At 36.0% G+C, this 18320-nt stretch overlaps 3 protein-coding genes and 1 long non-coding RNA gene across 4 annotated transcripts; all 4 read left to right on the plus strand.

Moving 5' to 3' along the window:
* Window positions 1-2912: 2912 nt before the first annotated feature.
* Window positions 2913-5762, plus strand: LOC123670880. Its single transcript, XR_006746011.1, has 3 exons — window positions 2913-3337; window positions 3871-4000; window positions 5307-5762. It is a non-coding gene; the product is annotated as an uncharacterized LOC123670880 (long non-coding RNA).
* Window positions 5763-6769: 1007 nt separating this feature from the next.
* Window positions 6770-8026, plus strand: LOC123673002 (piggyBac transposable element-derived protein 4-like). The gene has a single exon (XM_045607385.1). It carries the CDS (start codon window positions 6770-6772, stop codon window positions 8024-8026), a length of 1257 nt encoding a protein of 418 aa, XP_045463341.1.
* A 137-nt stretch (window positions 8027-8163) lies between these two features.
* LOC123673012 lies at window positions 8164-8955 on the plus strand. The gene has a single exon (XM_045607396.1). The coding sequence runs from the start codon at window positions 8164-8166 to the stop codon at window positions 8953-8955; it is 792 nt and encodes a 263-aa protein (XP_045463352.1).
* A 343-nt stretch (window positions 8956-9298) lies between these two features.
* LOC123673019 (piggyBac transposable element-derived protein 4-like) lies at window positions 9299-11903 on the plus strand. The gene is made up of 3 exons (XM_045607410.1): window positions 9299-9339; window positions 10372-11556; window positions 11645-11903. The coding sequence occupies exons 1-3, from the start codon at window positions 9299-9301 to the stop codon at window positions 11901-11903; spliced, it is 1485 nt and encodes a 494-aa protein (XP_045463366.1).
* Window positions 11904-18320: the final 6417 nt, after the last annotated feature.

Here is an 18320-nt window from a genome sequence, read left to right on the forward strand (position 1 = left end):
CAAAAATACTTCTTTTATATTCGATTCATCCCAATGTCTCATATGGATGAATTGTTGCTATAAGGGAATATCACTCATATAATTTCAGCAAGGAGATAACTCCATCCAGTTTAGTAGGAGAGGGAAGGGTTTGGGATAAGAGAGATCGCTGTGTTTACTGCAATGAGGATGTCACAAATTTTTCCAGACATATTTTCAGGAAACATTCAGAAGAAGAATGCGTCAAAAAAATTTTGAACTTTCCCAAGAATCATTCGAATAGAAAAAAATTAATCAATTCATTGAGAAAAGACGGTAATTTCAGTCTTCATATAGAAAACACTATAAGACCTGTTCAAAGGCCTTCAACTTTGACATCAGGAGGAGGCTCGACATATGGACGCAGCAACAATATTCTATACTCAAGGGGACAACTCTACTAGCATTGAAGGGTTAGATGAAGAACAGGTCAGGAAGCAATTATCTCGGGATTATGAACTAGAGAACTTATTTGGTATGTACGAAGCAATAGCTAAGAAACTCACTGGGGATTTACAATCGGAGGCATTAGGAAGAAGTGAAGAGGAGAAAGGCACCATAATAGTAGACATCGACACATCAAATTGTTCAAGCAGAGAACCCAGGCCAATAAGCTTGTTTTCCAGCCAATAACTTCCACGAAGGTAGCAAAAATGGCTCAGACCCTCATGACGAGAACGTTGGGCAACGTACAGGAGTGTCTTTTCACGAGGCCATCCTTCTCTGGTGCTACTAGGAGGACAATAACTCAGAAGATGAAGGACTATTTAAATTCTGGTAATTCAGGGACCCAATACTCTAAAGATATATATATATATATATATAATATATGTGCCTGAAATTGTATAACTCTTTACCAAGAAAGATTCAACAAATCGATAATTTCAAAAATTTTAAAAGAGAAATATCAAACTTTCTAATTGAAACTGAACCTTATAATGTTCAAGAATATTTAGATCACTGTAAGTGTAAAGGATTCGTATAGCTGATTTATATTAACTTGTATTCTATTTTTTGTTATTATGACATGTTCTTCTTCATGTATTGTACATTGATTTGGGAATAAATTATTTGATTTGATTTGATTTGACCCTTCCACATTGAGGTCTGCTCTAAGGGAAAAAGAAAGATAAAGTTATGAAGGCTATATCAGGGAAGGATGTTGAAGTCGTTGGAACGAGAAAGTGGCTGGTGATACAAGTAAATACATTGGTACCTTCAGATTTGATCTTGTACGGCGAAGGGAAAAGTTTCTTTTAGCGTACTGCTCATTTACTCTTTCTCTGCAATTTTCTTTGTATTTTTAGGCATCAATATTGTGTTCTTATTGCGTTATAGTTAACTTTATCATTGAAAAATTCAATTGAAGTTGCGAACACTTCGAGGGGTAGGCATATCTCATTTTTTTTTACATACAAGGAATTTCGTAAACGGAATCAGATCCGATGATATATTCTGAATTGCTCGAGATCCAAGACTGTATAAAAAGACGTTTAATCAACTGGTGGATATCCAGCGGCGTTGCACGATTCGCATGAATTCCTAAAGTAAACAAATAATAAGCTGTTATGTAGTTGCGATCTGAAATATGTGATAAGAAATAAATGGATATCTGCATTCGAGTCGTTATTTGAGAATCTAGTATATATCATATGGAACGAAAATATAGGTCGAAAATATTTGACTAATAAAATTCTGTACTTAATTATTCACCATCAAATTTTACATGTTTCGTCAAAATCACAATCATGACAAATTGAAACATACAAATTCTTCTAGGTAATAAAATTATTTTAATCTATTTAAAAACTGGCATTCTAGAGATCAATTCAAACTATTCAATTGTATGAATCATTAAAAGCATTCAGCGAATTTTTTCATCAACAAAATCATATTGTAAAATAGAAAGTAAAATTTTGCCTTACTTTCTTATGGCAAATGAATGAATAATTATTATTATTATTTTAAAGAAAAATTCAAACTATTCGATATTGTACGAATCGTTATGAGCGTTTTAAAAATTACTTCAATAACTATAGAGTAATCGTGAGAAACAAAAATTAACGAGCGCTCGAAAGTTAATTCCTAAAAAAATTAAGAAGAAAGCAGTAACATAAAGACAGGAGTCTTTAGTTCTTTTGCCAATGGTTGAAAATATTATGAAAGAGGTAATTCGTTGTTCCACTTTGATAAATCAAGTTGAATCTTTTTTTTTTTATAATTCCTAGTAAAATTCATCAACTGACTCACTTCTGTATTTCTTGTGCCAATGTTTCAGTAGTATAAAATGAAGGAGGTAATTTGTTGTTTCACTTCAATAAATTGTGAAACAACAAATCACCTTGTACTCAATTGAGTAGAAACGCATTAACATTAATGAAGAAAAATTAAACCAGATGTTAAATTATGTATATTGCTAAATTTGAGTATTCTATATGGAAGGTAATCAAGTAACAATATCATTCAGAAAACGGTATTCCAAGTATCAATTTTTAGGCATCCTCAACTTTGAGAATCATTTAGTAAATTTAGCTCTGAAATAACATATCTACGAATAAATCATATTATGTTGAAGCAAATTCATATTGGCTCAATTATGAGTAATCAGAATATTCATTTCAATTTATTTTGCAGGGTCTTTCGAAAAACTTATTGTATATTTTTCAATCTAGATTCAAAAACAAATGTCTGAGATAATGGAGAAGAAAATAAAAAAAATATGTGATAAAATTTGAAGAACTAGTTGTATTTGAGAGGATTTTTTTCAACAATTTGAATGCTCAATATTTTATTGGGTGATGGCACTGAATCGGTTCGTGTTCATTTCTCAATAATGCACTTTAAGCTGTCAATAATGAAGAATTCAAAGTAAAATTTTGACGTTTCAATGTTAACTAGGTATTTTCTAAGATGCATAGAATACCTGGTGTGTTTACTGATTCGATATTGTTTCAGACTTTTTGGTAGACCCACCTGTGGCTTTGGTGGTGTGCTTCACCAGAGTTCTGTAAGGGGGCGCTCTTTAAAAATTTTCGAATTCCCGCTGTCAGATAAAATGTCAATCAGTATTTTCAAATTTTGATTCTTTGAAATTGAAATTTTTTTCTCTTATATAATTAATCATTCATTGTTCGTAGTTTTATTATAGTTTTGTTGTTCAGTTCTTGTTATTTTAGATTAATTTATTCCAGTAGTTAGTTAGTAAGAAATAGTGTATAAGGATAATTTTCGTGAAATGATGCGATTTTGTATTTTGTGTGGGCAGTGCAAAGATGGAGATTCGACTGATTCGAGTATTCATATGTATTCAGTTCCGAAGGTAAATACAAATTATCTTGTATTGATAATTACAATCATTATAGCATCAACCTAAACCATAATACAACTCATATTTTGAATGGTCCTTCTCCATTGTCGATCATTCTAATAGGGTTACCTAATATATTATAGATATTAGGTCTATGAGGGTTAAAAAGTATTTAAGTCTTACCAAATATTATGGATTGTTGAAAGAGTTTACCAAAAGAGAAATATAAATCTAATATAAATAACAAACAAGAAGAAATGTCGTGAACACTTCCAATACATCAAGTTATGTTCAAGCTGAAGTTTACTTATTGAATAAATGAAGAATTTTTTAAATCCCATCTCTACTAACACACAAATATGGATGAATATTCCAGTATGTTTTCAATCCAGTGTCTGATATCTTAAACCGATCATTGAGTAGTAAATGTAGAATTCCCAGTGAGAATACAAGCAAACAAAATGTTATGCACGTTCATCTTCACTTGTTTTCAATGGAATATTTTATTTTTTCCATGGTAGCTGATGAAAATCTATAATTTCTAGGATGAAAACAGGCGGAAGTAATGGATAGATTCTGTGGGGAAATATCTGGTGCATTTATTTGCTCAAAGCATTTTCCCATTCAGTCCATTGGTGCTCTGAAATTATTGAAGGGTTCCAAACCAGCATTCATGTAAGTATTCACTGTATTCAGTATAATAGAATAAAAGGGGTTATTTTATTGGGTTTTTGAAAATTATACCCCTTCTTGGAAGCCCATCATACAAATGAGAGGATACGTATTAATTTCTGAAGCATAGTAAGTACCTAAAAATCAACATGCACTTGTAGTATTGAAAGCAAATGTAATCACAAACAAATTAAAAAAGAAGCACAAATGGTGTTATCAAATTGGCAAATATTAATATATTGATACAGAGACAAATTCTTAATGTCTTCTCTATTCAGTTCTTGTGAAGGGAGATTTTATTGTTTTTGGTTCAGCTCAAGCATGACAATGTCCTCCAACAAATTTTTCGTATGGTTATTGGGTTCTTGGAGTTATTATGAAATTAATGTGTAGAGGAGATATACAGGTCTCTAGTATTGAAATGAAAATATGTAAAAAAAAAACTTTCACCTAGGTGTAGATAAGTTGACTTATAAGTTTTCAAATTTTGTTTTCATTTCGAAAGAATCAATAAACAGTATTATTATTTTATTGATGTTGATTAAAACATTTTTATTTAACATTTTTTATCATATTTGCCTTGATACTTTCCACAACAACCCCCTTTATTCACTATGTTCATCATTGAAAGGCTTCTTCTGGGAACAAAATCAGTTAAAGATTTAAATTTTTTCAAAAACATTTCTTGAAAGACAAGTATGGGTAAAGTAATAATGAAAATAATAAGTAATGAATTTCAAAAACTATTAGAAAAGTTGCTATCCCTTTTACACCTTTTGTCCATATGTTGAAATGAAAAAGATTCTGGTTCATGAGTCATTTTTTACAGATTATACTGGGTGTTACATTCAGAAAGATCAAATTGATTTCAAATGTTTTTAACAAAATTCTAAATAATCTAGAGAGCTTGTTAGTAAACAAATAACAAAAATACCAGTAGTTCTTCGATTCTAAAGTCTGCATAAAATATTTCCGAAATCTATTCAAATTAAATGTATGATTTGATCCTACATCAGGATAATACAATAATTGTAAATATATGGAAATAAGATCATAACTTGGTGAAGTGATTTTCCTCAGATCTATGAAAGAGGATTCGATTCCAGGTAAAAAATACAGAGTATATCAATTGAGAAAGAAGTTCAAAATTAACCCGCTTCTGAAGAAAAGTGTAGTCAAGAAAATAATTTTGAAATGAACTCTATTTACTCAAAGGGTTTCACTTTCAAGAAGAATCGAAGAACTACACACTAAATAGACACACTGTATAAATACTTTAGCACTAAGATTGGTTGGTTTTATTTTTCAGTTTGCAGTTGGATTCAGTGGAGAAATATCCTTTTGAAATCGGGACTAAATGTATATTGGAAATCCTATATAATTCAGAGATTGTTTTTTTTGTAACATAGTTTCTATATTATTTCTACCAAATATGATAACTATTGTGTGATTATCTATTTACAGTAGAAACCCCATTATCCAGACCCATGTTATACAAATTATTTATTCATATCGCTGAGTGTTATTTTTGCTTAAATATATTTACATCATAATTTTTGCAATAATATATACGATAATCTCTCCTCTTCGATTATCGGAACATCTGACAACAACAATTAGTCTGGTTAATGGGGTTTCTACTGTAGTTTGATTTATTTCTTTTATAATATGTTTTGATTTGAAGACTGAATATGTTTTAAGCTTGTTATATTGTGAAATTGACTTGGTGATTTAATCATTAGTGTAATAAAAAACACTTTTTTAAGTATTTCTTTGAATTTTTTAGTGACACTGATACTGAACTTCCGTTGAATTGTTTTCCTAATCCATCTGGTAGTCTACCTGATTCACCGGATTCTGTCCCAAAATCCTGTGTTGCAATCCAGCCACATCCAATCAGATTATATTCCTTACCCATTCGATATTGTCACAAACCTTTTTCTCTTATTAAGAATGATGAAATCTCCATTGATCTTCCTCCTTACTGGAGTTTTAATAAATTAGAAAATCACATTGATTTTCTAAAGTGGCACTTAAAGAAAATGATATGCCTTATTTAGAGCGTTCAGTGGTTCTTACGGCCGATACCATTCAGGCTAGAATAATGCACAGGGTTGTTGACATCATGAAATCTGTAACCACAGTTTACGATCTTGAGGATTATTTGAGGAGATTGGATGGGAAGAAAATATGCAGCATTAAGAGTACCAATTGTCGACTTTTAATTCCTATCAATAAAAATAAATGTAGGAATTGCATACAAATCAAATACAAGCGAAAAGTGAAAGCAAAAAAATGGCCCATATCAAAAAAAATTAAAATGAACAAACAAATATATATGAGAAAAAGGAAAAATCAACTGGAATCTATTGTAGTGAATATCAAAAAAGAGCTGATCGACTCAAAGAAAACTGATGATTTCATCAAAGATCTACCAGTAACACAACAACAAATGATAAAAACTTGCTGTATGTCAAGTCAATCGTGTTGCTAAAGAGTATCTTGCTTTTAATCTTTCCGAATTACGTCCAGCTCCGTTCTGATCTATTAGGCTCACGGCGCCCGAACTCGTTCGATTTTTGAAGGTACATATCTGGATTTTTTTTCATTCAAAACATTTGAGGTTAGTCATTTTATGAATAAATAGAACATAATTAAAATTCAGTTTGAACCATTTCTACGTTTATTGCCTTGTGCCGCTTAGGCCCACCGCGCCCGATCTCGTTTTCAAATGAGCTTTTTCTCTACTTCTGTTGCAGAATTTTACCAGATATGGAACGTAAGAATTATGATCTGAATAACCCAACCCACGTTCAAGAACTCATGCGTTTTCTGGAGGATGATGATTCAAGAGACCCTGCAGAAAACGAGGATTTGGGTGAAGAGAGTGATATCGACGAAATTGATGAAGTGGAGCAACGTGAAGGCGATTCATTATCCGAACAAGATCAATCATCTGATGAAGAGAATTTGTCAAATAGCGAAATTGAATTTTATCTAGGACGAGATAAACAGACTAAATGGAATAAAGAGCCACCTTCAAATAAACGGCGTACACCGTCTCAGCATATAATGGTAAACCTTCCTGGTAGCAAGGGCAATGCGCGCAACGCTAAAAATATTTTAGATTGTTGGAAAAGTTTATTCACTGATGAAATCATTCTTATTATAGTGAAATACAAAAACCAATATATAGACACCATCCACCATAAATTTTCTAGGGATAGAGATGCTAGACACAATGACATGATTGAAATACATGCTTTCATTGGTTTGTTATATCTAGCAGGGGCTTATAAATCCAATCGTCAATATCTGGAGGAACTCTGGGGACAGGAAGGTGACGGTATTGAAAAATTTGGACTAGTAATGAATATAAAACGTTTCAAGTTCCTTATTCGTTGCTTGCGTTTTGATGATCGATCTACTAGAAACCAACGGAAAACATTGGACCGCCTTGCTCCAATTCGTGAAGTTTTCGACAAATTCATCATAAATTGTCAAAATTCATACTATCCTGCTGAGAATGTCACCATTGACGAGATGCTACCAGGCTTCAGAGGCAGGTGCTCATTTCGCCAATATATACCTTCAAAACCAAACAAATATGGAATAAAAATTTTTGCTTTAGTCGATGCCAAAATGTTTTATACATTTAACATGGAAATATATGCTGGAACACAGCCGGAAGGTCCCTTTCGTGTGAGCAATAAGCCTGTTGACGTAGTAAAAAGATTAGCAGCTCCATTATTTGGATCAGGTCGCGACATAACTGCAGACAACTGGTTCACTGATTTCAACCTCATCCATGAATTGAAAACGCAAAGGTTGTCATATGTTGGCACAGTCAGAAAAAATAAGAGACATTTACCCTACTCTTTTATCGATTTGAAGGAGAGAACACAGAGCTCGTTGCTGATGACGCTTCGTTATCAAAGCACCTGCTCCCGGAATATGTTTCATACTATTCCACCGCCATGTTATGGCTCAGAATTCTATCCCTCAAGAAAAAGAATTCGCAACCGCTGACGCAGTCGGAGCAAGACTTGCAAATGTTAGTGCAAAGCACTGCTTTTTCAATTCCTGAACCACTCCTGCTGTAGCTCCGCGCCCTAGGAAACATAGTTACTGCTACAAAACAGCATCTCTATCCAGAGTTTCCGCGGATGCCCACAGAGGTAACGAACGGACAAGGAGGATTCTACGGACAACTCCAACTACCAGTCCCACCACGAGCTCCTGCACTACCAGTAGCTCCCGTTGCAGGCCAAGCCCCCCCGGCGCAACCCGCAGCCCCTACAGTCGACAACGGCTTACACAACCTATATGAGGAAATTCCTTGTTTAGGCGTAACAGGTTACGCTGTCAGGCAAGCGTTATCCAACGCTCAACCCGGAAGATACCCTTCCGCAGTGACTTACGAAGGTCACCAACCGAACGATAATCTGTTGGGATATCGCATCCTCAGTTATCGGCGCGCAGAAGCCAAGAACCTTGCTTTTGACGCTGGTGTTACGGAGGCAGACATGCCGTCGTACCCGCCGAACTTAGGTTTCAACCTCGAGTTCCTTGTTGCAGTATCTAACATACTCGCATCAACAAAAACGTTCAAAGTGACACAGGTAGTGTTCACTGCTCTTTCTGAGATCGGAGCACAGTCCCAGATCGTAGTAGAACGTCCACAACTGATCGTCGATGATCCAACCCCAGGAGTCAGAGGCGACATCGGTCCCACCTGTCTGATAAAAGAGACAGAAGCAGTATTTGGGTCAGGAGTTTTCTTCTGTACACAATTACTTAAGGAAAACGTTGGAGCACAGACTCAGTCATGGAGTATGTTTCCAAACGTCACACCCGAAGAGTGGATCCAAAACAGAAATGCTAGGAGAAACCTTTCCACGCTTATATGCAGCCTACCTTCACCTCAGTCTCTCAACGAGGTAGTGGTTTTCGGATGAACGTCCTTAAATCGCTGATCTTGACAAAACGTTAAGGTAGAAGCCAATAGCTAGACAAACGCAAACAAATCCTGAATAAGGTCCCAACCTGCGTAAAACAACTCGGTCATCATCTATATCCGGCCCGAAGGACGAAAATATGTTGGGGAGTTTTCAGATCAAAAATGAGTAGAAAGAAAGTAATGTGAATTTCAAAATATTCCCAACATATTACGAGAAGGATAAGTGAACCCAAACCAACAAAAAAACTTCTTACCTTTAAATGGTCGAACTTTACGAATGGATCTGTACTGTACTCACGCTCCAGAAGCAGAGTGATTGAGCTCAACAAACTGAACTAGACATGGAGATCCTTATTTTCTGCTTCCTTACGAAATTATTTTCGTAAGTTGCCTTTGTTCACGCCAAAGTGAACGTTTCTTTTATAATTAAATTCAAATTTCTAAATTTTCATTCAAAAAGTACCGCGATTTATTTATTTGTATCCGCTGAAGTAAATAATTTAACAACAGCTGTGATAGTTTTTTTGCCCTCGCGTTCCTCAGCGAGTGTGATATTAACACATTTCGTTTTAAAAACCAGTATCCATATTTACGTTTCATGCGAAAGATATTATATTACAGTTTCCAAACAATTTATTTTCTGCTTCCTTACGAAATCATTTTCGACGTTGTGGTTGCAACGTGAATATTAGTCTTTAATTCAGGCAACAACGAACTATTTTCATTGGTGGAAGTGAACTGAGCTGGCCAACTAGAAAGAGAAGAACTCAAAAAACGTGGACCATGCATCCAAAATCTATGAATTTCTGGATTCAAAAACTGATCGGGTGTGAGCCCTCGAGAAGGCAAATCAGCTGGATTTGATTCCGATGAAATGTGATGCCAGGAAGCTTGAGGAGCATATTCGTTCATCGTGACAACACGATTTGCAACAAAAGTTTCAAGAAAATGTGAGGGCGTAGATATCCATGAAAGAACGATTTGGGAATCAGAAAATAATCTCACTTCTGTAATTGAAAGAGGAAATTTATTAACAAAAATATTCTTGACCAACTTAGCGGGCAAAACCGCAGCAGATAACTCCAAGCGAGGAATAGATAATATCCTTAACCTTTAACTACCCGCGCCGGTGTATAAAATACACCATTTCTCTTAAAAGTTTAAAAGAGCGGTCAAAACCGAATGTGGTATCCCCCACTCTTGCCCCCCCATGTAACCCTCGACCGATGTGTTTACTACGTGTACCGACAGTTGTGCTTTGGTGGCTGGAGCGTGCGTTACTTTATTGACAATTTCTTGGTTGCAATACTGTCTGGTGTATAAAGTGCACCACGCGGGTAGCTATGTAAGTAATATTGAATACCATTCAGGGGCTCATATTATGGATGTTTTTATGAATTTTCTATCATTTTAGGGACAAGGTAAAAATAAAAAACCCTGACAAATTAACACACAAGGAATTAAAGGAGCTGGCTCAAAAAATTTGCGACTCCGATTCAGAAGAAGAATTACCCGACGACGATGCTGATACTTCCTCTGAAGAGAAAAAAGAGGACACTGAACATGATTCCGAATCCGAAATCGACGGTAATGAATCCGATGATTTAAAAGATGTTGGAAATAGTAGTTACTTTATTGCCAAAGATAAACTGACTCGATGGAACAAAAATTCGCTAAAAAGCAAATTCAGTAAAGTGAGCGACAAAAACCTAGTAAAAATCCTGCCCGGTGCGAAACAACAAGCAAGGGAAATCCAAAATGAAGATGATGCTTTTATGAGAATATTCACAGATGAAATGATAGAATACATAACTGAATGCACGAATATGTACATTTCAAATGTTCGGCCGCAATTTATGAGAGAACGTGATGCCAAAGACGTATCAAAAACAGAAATGCAAGCATTCATAGGTTTGCTCCTATTATCTGGATATAAAAAGCAAAATCACACCCACTTTCTAGAGCTCTGGACAACAGATGGTACCGGCTCTGAAATTTTTCGGGCATGTATGGGTAAAAATAGATTCCTATTTTTACTTTCTGTCATTCGATTCGACGATAAAAATTCAAGAAATGAAAGAAAAAAGATAGATAAGTTGGCTGCAATAAGATGGGTCATAGATAAATTCGTAGAGAATTGCAAGAACAACTACTCTTTGGGCGAATTTTTAACCATCGATGAAATGTTGATACTCTTCCGAGGACGCTGTAGTTTTCTTCAGTATATCCCGAACAAACCGGCGAAGTATGGGCTGAAACTTTTTGTATTGTGTGATGCAAAAACATTTTATGTGTCGAATTTCGAAGTTTATCGTGGTAAACAACCCGAAGGCCCCTACAGCATGCCAAATACACCTACTGCTGTTGTTCACCGATTGTTGAAGGGAGTGAAAGGTAGTAATCGGAATCTGACGTGTGATAACTGGTACTCTAGTTATCCGCTTGCTAAAGAATTATTGGAAGATAACAGGTTAAATAAGACACGGCAAAGAAGATGTCTGAGAGCAGCCATAGTCGTTGGGCAGAGATACGATGGGGAGATGACTGCGTCGTGTACGAACCACGAAGCTCATCACCGGATACCATACCGGAAGTACCGGTATTAAGGAGGAGAACGGTGACGGAGGTACGGATATCTAGAACCCCCCAGAGCTCGGTATCGTCAGTTAGAGGGAGGAATTCCCTAGCAGGAGTAGAGAGAGTGGTGAAGAGGACCTTGTTGCAGTATCTAACATACTCGCATCAACAAAAACGTTCAAAGTGACACAGGTAGTGTTCAGTGCTCTTTCTGAGATCGGAGCACAGTCCCAGATCGTAGTAGAACGTCCACAACTGATCGTCCATGATCCAACCCCAGGAGTCAGAGGCGACATCGGTCCCACCTGTCTGATAAAAGAGAGAAGCAGTATTTGGGTCAGGAGTATTCTTCTGTACACAATTACTTAAGGAAAACGTTGGAGCACAGACTCAGTCATGGAGTATGTTTCCAAACGTCACACCCGAAGAGTGGATCCAAAACAGAAATGCTAGGAGAAACCTTCCCACTGCTTATATGCAGCCTACCTTCACCTCAGTCTCTCAACGAGGTAGTGGTTTTCGGATGAACGTCCTTAAATCGCTGATCTTAACACAGCCATAGTCGTTGGGCAGAGATACGATGGGGAGATGACTGCGTCGTGTACGAACCACGAAGCTCATCACCGGATACCATACCGGAAGTACCGGTATTAAGGAGGAGAACGGTGACGGAGGTACGGATGTCTAGAACCCCCCAGAGCTCGGTATCGTCAGTTAGAGGGAGGAATTCCCTAGCAGGAGTAGAGAGAGTGGTGAAGAGGACCACTACGCAATCTACACAGACCCCCCGTTGTGCCAGCTGCGTACCAATCAAACCAATGAGTGTTCGTACAGTAGGTACGATGGGAACTAAAGTCTACCTGGAAGTAAGGCCCAACACTTGCTGGAAGTGCGGCAAGACATGTCCCTCGCGGCAGGAGTGTCGAGGTCGACCCCTCCTGTTCTGCAGCAGATGTAGTTTGATGGGTACGTAGACAAGGTACTACGAATGCGTACCCAGGAAACTGGCCCCACGGCCAACAGCCAACAACTAGATTGACAGATGAACAGATAGCCCTGCGTCCGTGTGCAAGATGCACCAGAGTGAGGGAAGTCACGCAGCGGAGAGAGGAGAGATCACGCCATACTAGTAGACAATGAGATAGGAAAATGATGAGGAAATATAACAGAATCAAAAAGAAGATACCGTTGTTTTTGTTCTCTAATCCTATAAACTGTGTAAAATAATATAGGGCCTAACCCGATATTTTTAACATTATATTCCGGACTAGTAGACTGGTCCCTCGCAGCATGAGTATCGAGGTCGACCCCTCCTGTTTTGCAGCCGATGTGGTCTGATTGGTACGCAGACGAGGTACTGTGAGTGTGTACCCAGAAAACTGGCCCCACGATCAACGGAAAGTAGGTTGACAGCGGAACAGATAGCCCTGCGTCCGTGTGCAAGATGCACAAGAGAGAGAGAAGCCACGCAGCGGAGAGAGGAGTTACAAGAAGATTTTATGAATGGAAAGGAAAATGAAACAGGAAAGCTGCCAAATTGCAAGTTCACAATTTTCCTATTTATAATTTAAGCGACCATCATTGTGTGAATTACTGTTGGAATGAAACTGAAGGTGAACTTGAGGCATCCATATTCACTACTTGTATAGTAAAGCCATAGTATAAGGAACAGTGTAACAGTTATCTCTTCTCTTCGAAGTGTTTGTAAACATAGTTACTGAAAGTTTCTGCCATCTAGAAGTCTTTGATTCTGAAAGCTGCCAATTCGGCCATCAAGAAGTGTGCTCCTGAAAGTTCCAAGCTCAATTTCAGAAAGTCTTAGTTGTTATGTGAGAATCAGTACGCGAGGAATAATTTTTTGAAAAGAGCGAACAGACTTCTATGCTATTGCTGGAAATCTCGACTGTGAAGTGTATTTGGTGCGTGCGTTTGAGGTATATTCGTTTTATAAATTACCTCTTCAACGATACTTGATCGCGATTTGGATGACGTTAAAAAAAAATCATTTTTTTTTCTAACTAAGGTAAGTTTTCAGCATCTATAAACTCTGCAGTGCGGTTCATATTGGCAAATTAACCGCAGGCAGATTGAGCTTAATAATTTTTTTTTTGATCTACATAATTGCCAATTCGGCCATCTAGAAGTGTGCTCCTGAAAGTTCCAAGCTCAATTTCAGAAAGTCTTAGTTGTTATGTCAGAATTCAGTACGCGAGGAATAATTTTTTGAAAAGAGCGAACAGACTTCTATGCTATTGCTGGAAATCTCGACTGTGAAGTGTATTTGGTGCGTGCGTTTGAGGTACATTCGTTTTATAAATTACCTCTTCAACGATACCTGATCGCGATTTGGATTACGTTAAAAAAAAATCATTTTTTTTCTAACTAAGGTAAGTTTTCAGCATCTATAAACTCTGCAGTGCGGTTCATATTGGCAAATTAACCGCAGGCAGATTGAGCTTAATAATTTTTTTTTTTTGATCTACATAATTGCCAATTCGGCCATCAAGATGTGTGCTCCTGAAAGTTCCAAGCTCAATTTCAGAAAGTCTTAGTTGTTATGTCAGAATTCAGTACGCGAGGAATAATTTTTTGAAAAGAGCGAACAGACTTCTATGCTATTGCTGGAAATCTCGACTGTGAAGTGTATTTGGTGCGTGCGTTTGAGGTACATTCGTTTTATAAATTACCTCTTCAACGATACCTGATCGCGATTTGGATTACGTTAAAAAAAAATCATTTTTTTTTCTAACTAAGGTAAGTTTTCAGCATCTATAAACTCTGCAGTGCGGTTCATATTGGCAAATTAACCGCAGGCAGATTGAGCTTAATAATTTTTTTTTTGATCTACATAATTGCCAATTCGGCCATCTAGAAGTGTGCTCCTGAAAGTTCCAAGCTCAATTTCAGAAAGTCTTAGTTGTTATGTCAGAATTCAGTACGCGAGGAATAATTTTTTGAAAAGAGCGAACAGACTTCTATGCTATTGCTGGAAATCTCGACTGTGAAGTGTATTTGGTGCGTGCGTTTGAGGTACATTCGTTTTATAAATTACCTCTTCAACGATACCTGATCGCGATTTGGATTACGTTAAAAAAAAATCATTTTTTTTTCTAACTAAGGTAAGTTTTCAGCATCTATAAACTCTGCAGTGCGGTTCATATTGGCAAATTAACCGCAGGCAGATTGAGCTTAATAATTTTTTTTTTGATCTACATAATTGCCAATTCGGCCATCTAGAAGTGTGCTCCTGAAAGTTCCAAGCTCAATTTCAGAAAGTCTTAGTTGTTATGTCAGAATTCAGTACGCGAGGAATAATTTTTTGAAAAGAGCGAACAGACTTCTATGCTATTGCTGGAAATCTCGACTGTGAAGTGTATTTGGTGCGTGCGTTTGAGGTATATTCGTTTTATAAATTACCTCTTCAACGATACCTGATCGCGATTTGGATTACGTTAAAAAAAATTGATTTTTTTTTCTAACTAAGGTGAGTTTTCAGCATCTATAAACTCTGCAGTGCGGTTCTTATTGGCAAATTAACCGCAGGCAGATTGAGCTCAATAATTTTTTTTTATCTACATAATTGACAAAAAATTATTATACACACAAAGTACGAACTTCGAAAATTGATATGAGTATTCAACAAAAATGATAGATCGTAAAATATCCTAAAATAGATCAAAAAGTTAGACCCTAGGTATAATAATTCAGAGGCGGCAAATCTGTAAACCCGCCACTGTTGATTCTACTTTTGATACGAAGATTGACAAAAATTACTCTTGTTCATTTAAAGTGTTTGTGTCGTTTGAATGAACTTTATCGACTTAATAATTAAATCAAATACCTACAAAAATTTTATCGTGACATTTAAATAATCTACTTATGCTATCTTTCATTTTTCGTTTGGAAAGAAATCATATTTCAATATCATTTAAATTTTCGAAATTGAATAGGTACCTGCTGAGCCTAAGGGTCAAAAATCTTTAATAACTAGACCTCGTCTAAAAGTCATAAACTTATACTCAATAGGAGATTAAAGTCAAAGAAAAAATAGTATTTTCGAAAATATTTCGGCTCTTCTACCTGTAAATAATTTTTACCCAAATACCAAGAATTTTGCATTTTTGAAAGACTCGAAATCTGCCTTTAGTTGTTCATCAAATAGTCATAAATTTTGCAACACCAGGTTGTTGTTACTTGATTTACTATTCAAAATAAGTTAACCGGCTGTGTTTAGTCGAATTATATTATGGAAAATATGTTTCATCCCGATTTAACCGACTGTCAAAAATACAAGTATGTGACATTAAACATTTGAGACGTTCTACAATCAACACACACACACGGATTTATTCAAAGTTTTCGGGACTTCTCATTATTCCAATTAAAATTTCGAGCCATCCTTATACTATGGTAAAGCACTTAGATGATTTATTTTGACGTGTGGAAAAAAACCGGTGACCATTCATTGGGGTGGATGTGGATACCAAAATAGAAATGTTACACTAGCAAAAGCACTTCTCAATTTTGCAGTGGAACATGATGTTACCATTTGCCAAAAATTTTTGGAAAAAAGTCACCCAAATGGAAGTTGATTCCGCTCATGCGTTAATAGAAAGACGGTTGAAAGGGAGAGAAATTCACATTCCAAGTCAGTATCCAATGATAAGGGAGGCAAGGAAATCTCCTTCCCCTTTTGGAGTTCACTATCTCACTCACGATTATTTTATCAATTTTGTCATCAAAGACAGTTTCACATACGTCCTGGTAGAATACCGGGCGATCCTACTGTTAATCACCTTCCTTGAATCCAATGAAAGCGACAAGGAAATTTGGCGTTCGGGATGGACTTCTTCTAACGTTTTCAACAAAAGTCTTATTGTTGATCCCTCAGAAAAAGTTCTAGGTTTCAATCTTCCTAGGAAAATTTGGTGTATTTTGAATAGACTTAGAACTGGCCATGGTCGTTGTAATAGTACCCTCTTCAAATGGCATTCTATTGATAGCCCACTATGTGAGTGTGGTGTAGAAGAGACCATTGACCACTTGGTGAATGATTTTCCGATTTATAAATTTCATGATGGTTTCCAAGCTATCCATTCAGTTTCAGATTCTTTTTTAGAATGGGTAGTTAACTTCAAATCGATATAATGAAAACTAATATTTAGTACTCCTTTCTGCTCCTTTTTTTTTGTTTTAGGATCCAATTGGAAATTATAGAGTCGTCGACCGAAAAGAGAGGATAAAGAAAATTTTGTTTTGGTTGAAGAGGAAGTCCTCCAATATAAATTATGTCAGCTTATTCTGTAAACGTTTACACAAACCAGTCACTACACCGATACGGGGAGACAGAGTTGAAATGTATGATGCCCCGTTACATTTCCTCTGCTAATACTGAGATTCATCGACACATATGCTTGATTGTTTGAAATTAATATTTTGTATTGCTCTTTCTCAAAAGAATATATATATATATATATATATATATATATATATATATTTTTTTTTTTTTTTTTTTTTTACCTTCACACGCAATGTGGATCAGTCAGATGACCCGGGCATCGCTGCCAAGAGCCATCCCATCTGTTAATGAGGGAAAAGTACTTGCCGTATTATGTTGACCGTTCCCAAAATTACGGCCTTCTGCATCCATGCAATGGTGTTATGGGGGAGATCCATCTCAAGTAGATGTTTTACTGTTCTTCGGTGCACCAACCCGTTACAGCTAATAATCAGTGGCTTTACTTTTACGTTATTCAGTTGGTAGGTGCTCTTCATCTGTCTTGATAAGGCTTCGTATTTCGTTATTTTTTCGCCATAAGCCTTTGAGAGATTCTGGTCAAGCGGCACTGAAAAATCGATGATGGTTGCCGACTTCTTGCGTTTCTCCCAAACGACCATGTCAGGTCTGTTGCTCTCAACGCCCGGGTCTGTACACACTGTCAAGTCCCAGTACACCTTGACATTATCATTTTCCAAGACAGATTTCGGCTCATATAATATCATATATATATATATATATATATATATATATATATATATATATATATATATATATATATATATCATCTGAAATGTTTGCAGTATGCACCTGATGGCATTATTTATTATAAAACAGATTTCCTACAAGAAAAATATACACCACTTCCACAAAGGCCACATTCACGTTATATAAACATAGGGTTCCAATATCGAAGAAAAAATATGATGATCTACAGGAACTGACCCAAGTCTTACTCGCCGAAGTGAAGAAGTTTTACGATATCATACCTTTCTATATAAAAAAAATAATTAAGATTTCCGTTTCAAATTGAATGTAATGTTACTTTATGCTTTCGATAATAAAATATGTAAGGAATATATTCGCGTTTTTATACTTCTCATTATGTTGTGAAAAGTCGTATACCAAAATCATATCTAATACAATATGTCGTAACCCACAAAGTTTTTCAAAAAATGAAAATATATTAAAATTGATTCTAGAAAGTGAAACAAACTATTCAGCACAATATACGAAAAAATTAAATTCTGATTCGCAGACAGTTCTATCAAAACCAGAATGTTTTTTGTTCGCCCTGAACAATTGTAGTTATTGGGGATAGGACGTTTTGCACCGTTGTAAACGAAGTTGTCAAGCGGAAGACTTTAGAACACGGATTCAAAGCATGTGGGTTATTTTTCTTCAATCCTACTACTGCAATAATTTTTCAAAATGTGTAAAAAAACTGAATTTAGCAATATGGTTATTTTTCTAACAACTTGGTTCACTGAAATTTATTCAAAATAAAT

This window comes from Harmonia axyridis, chromosome 1 (genome assembly GCF_914767665.1).
Source record: "Harmonia axyridis chromosome 1, icHarAxyr1.1, whole genome shotgun sequence".
Classification (NCBI taxonomy): Eukaryota; Metazoa; Arthropoda; class Insecta; order Coleoptera; family Coccinellidae; genus Harmonia; species Harmonia axyridis.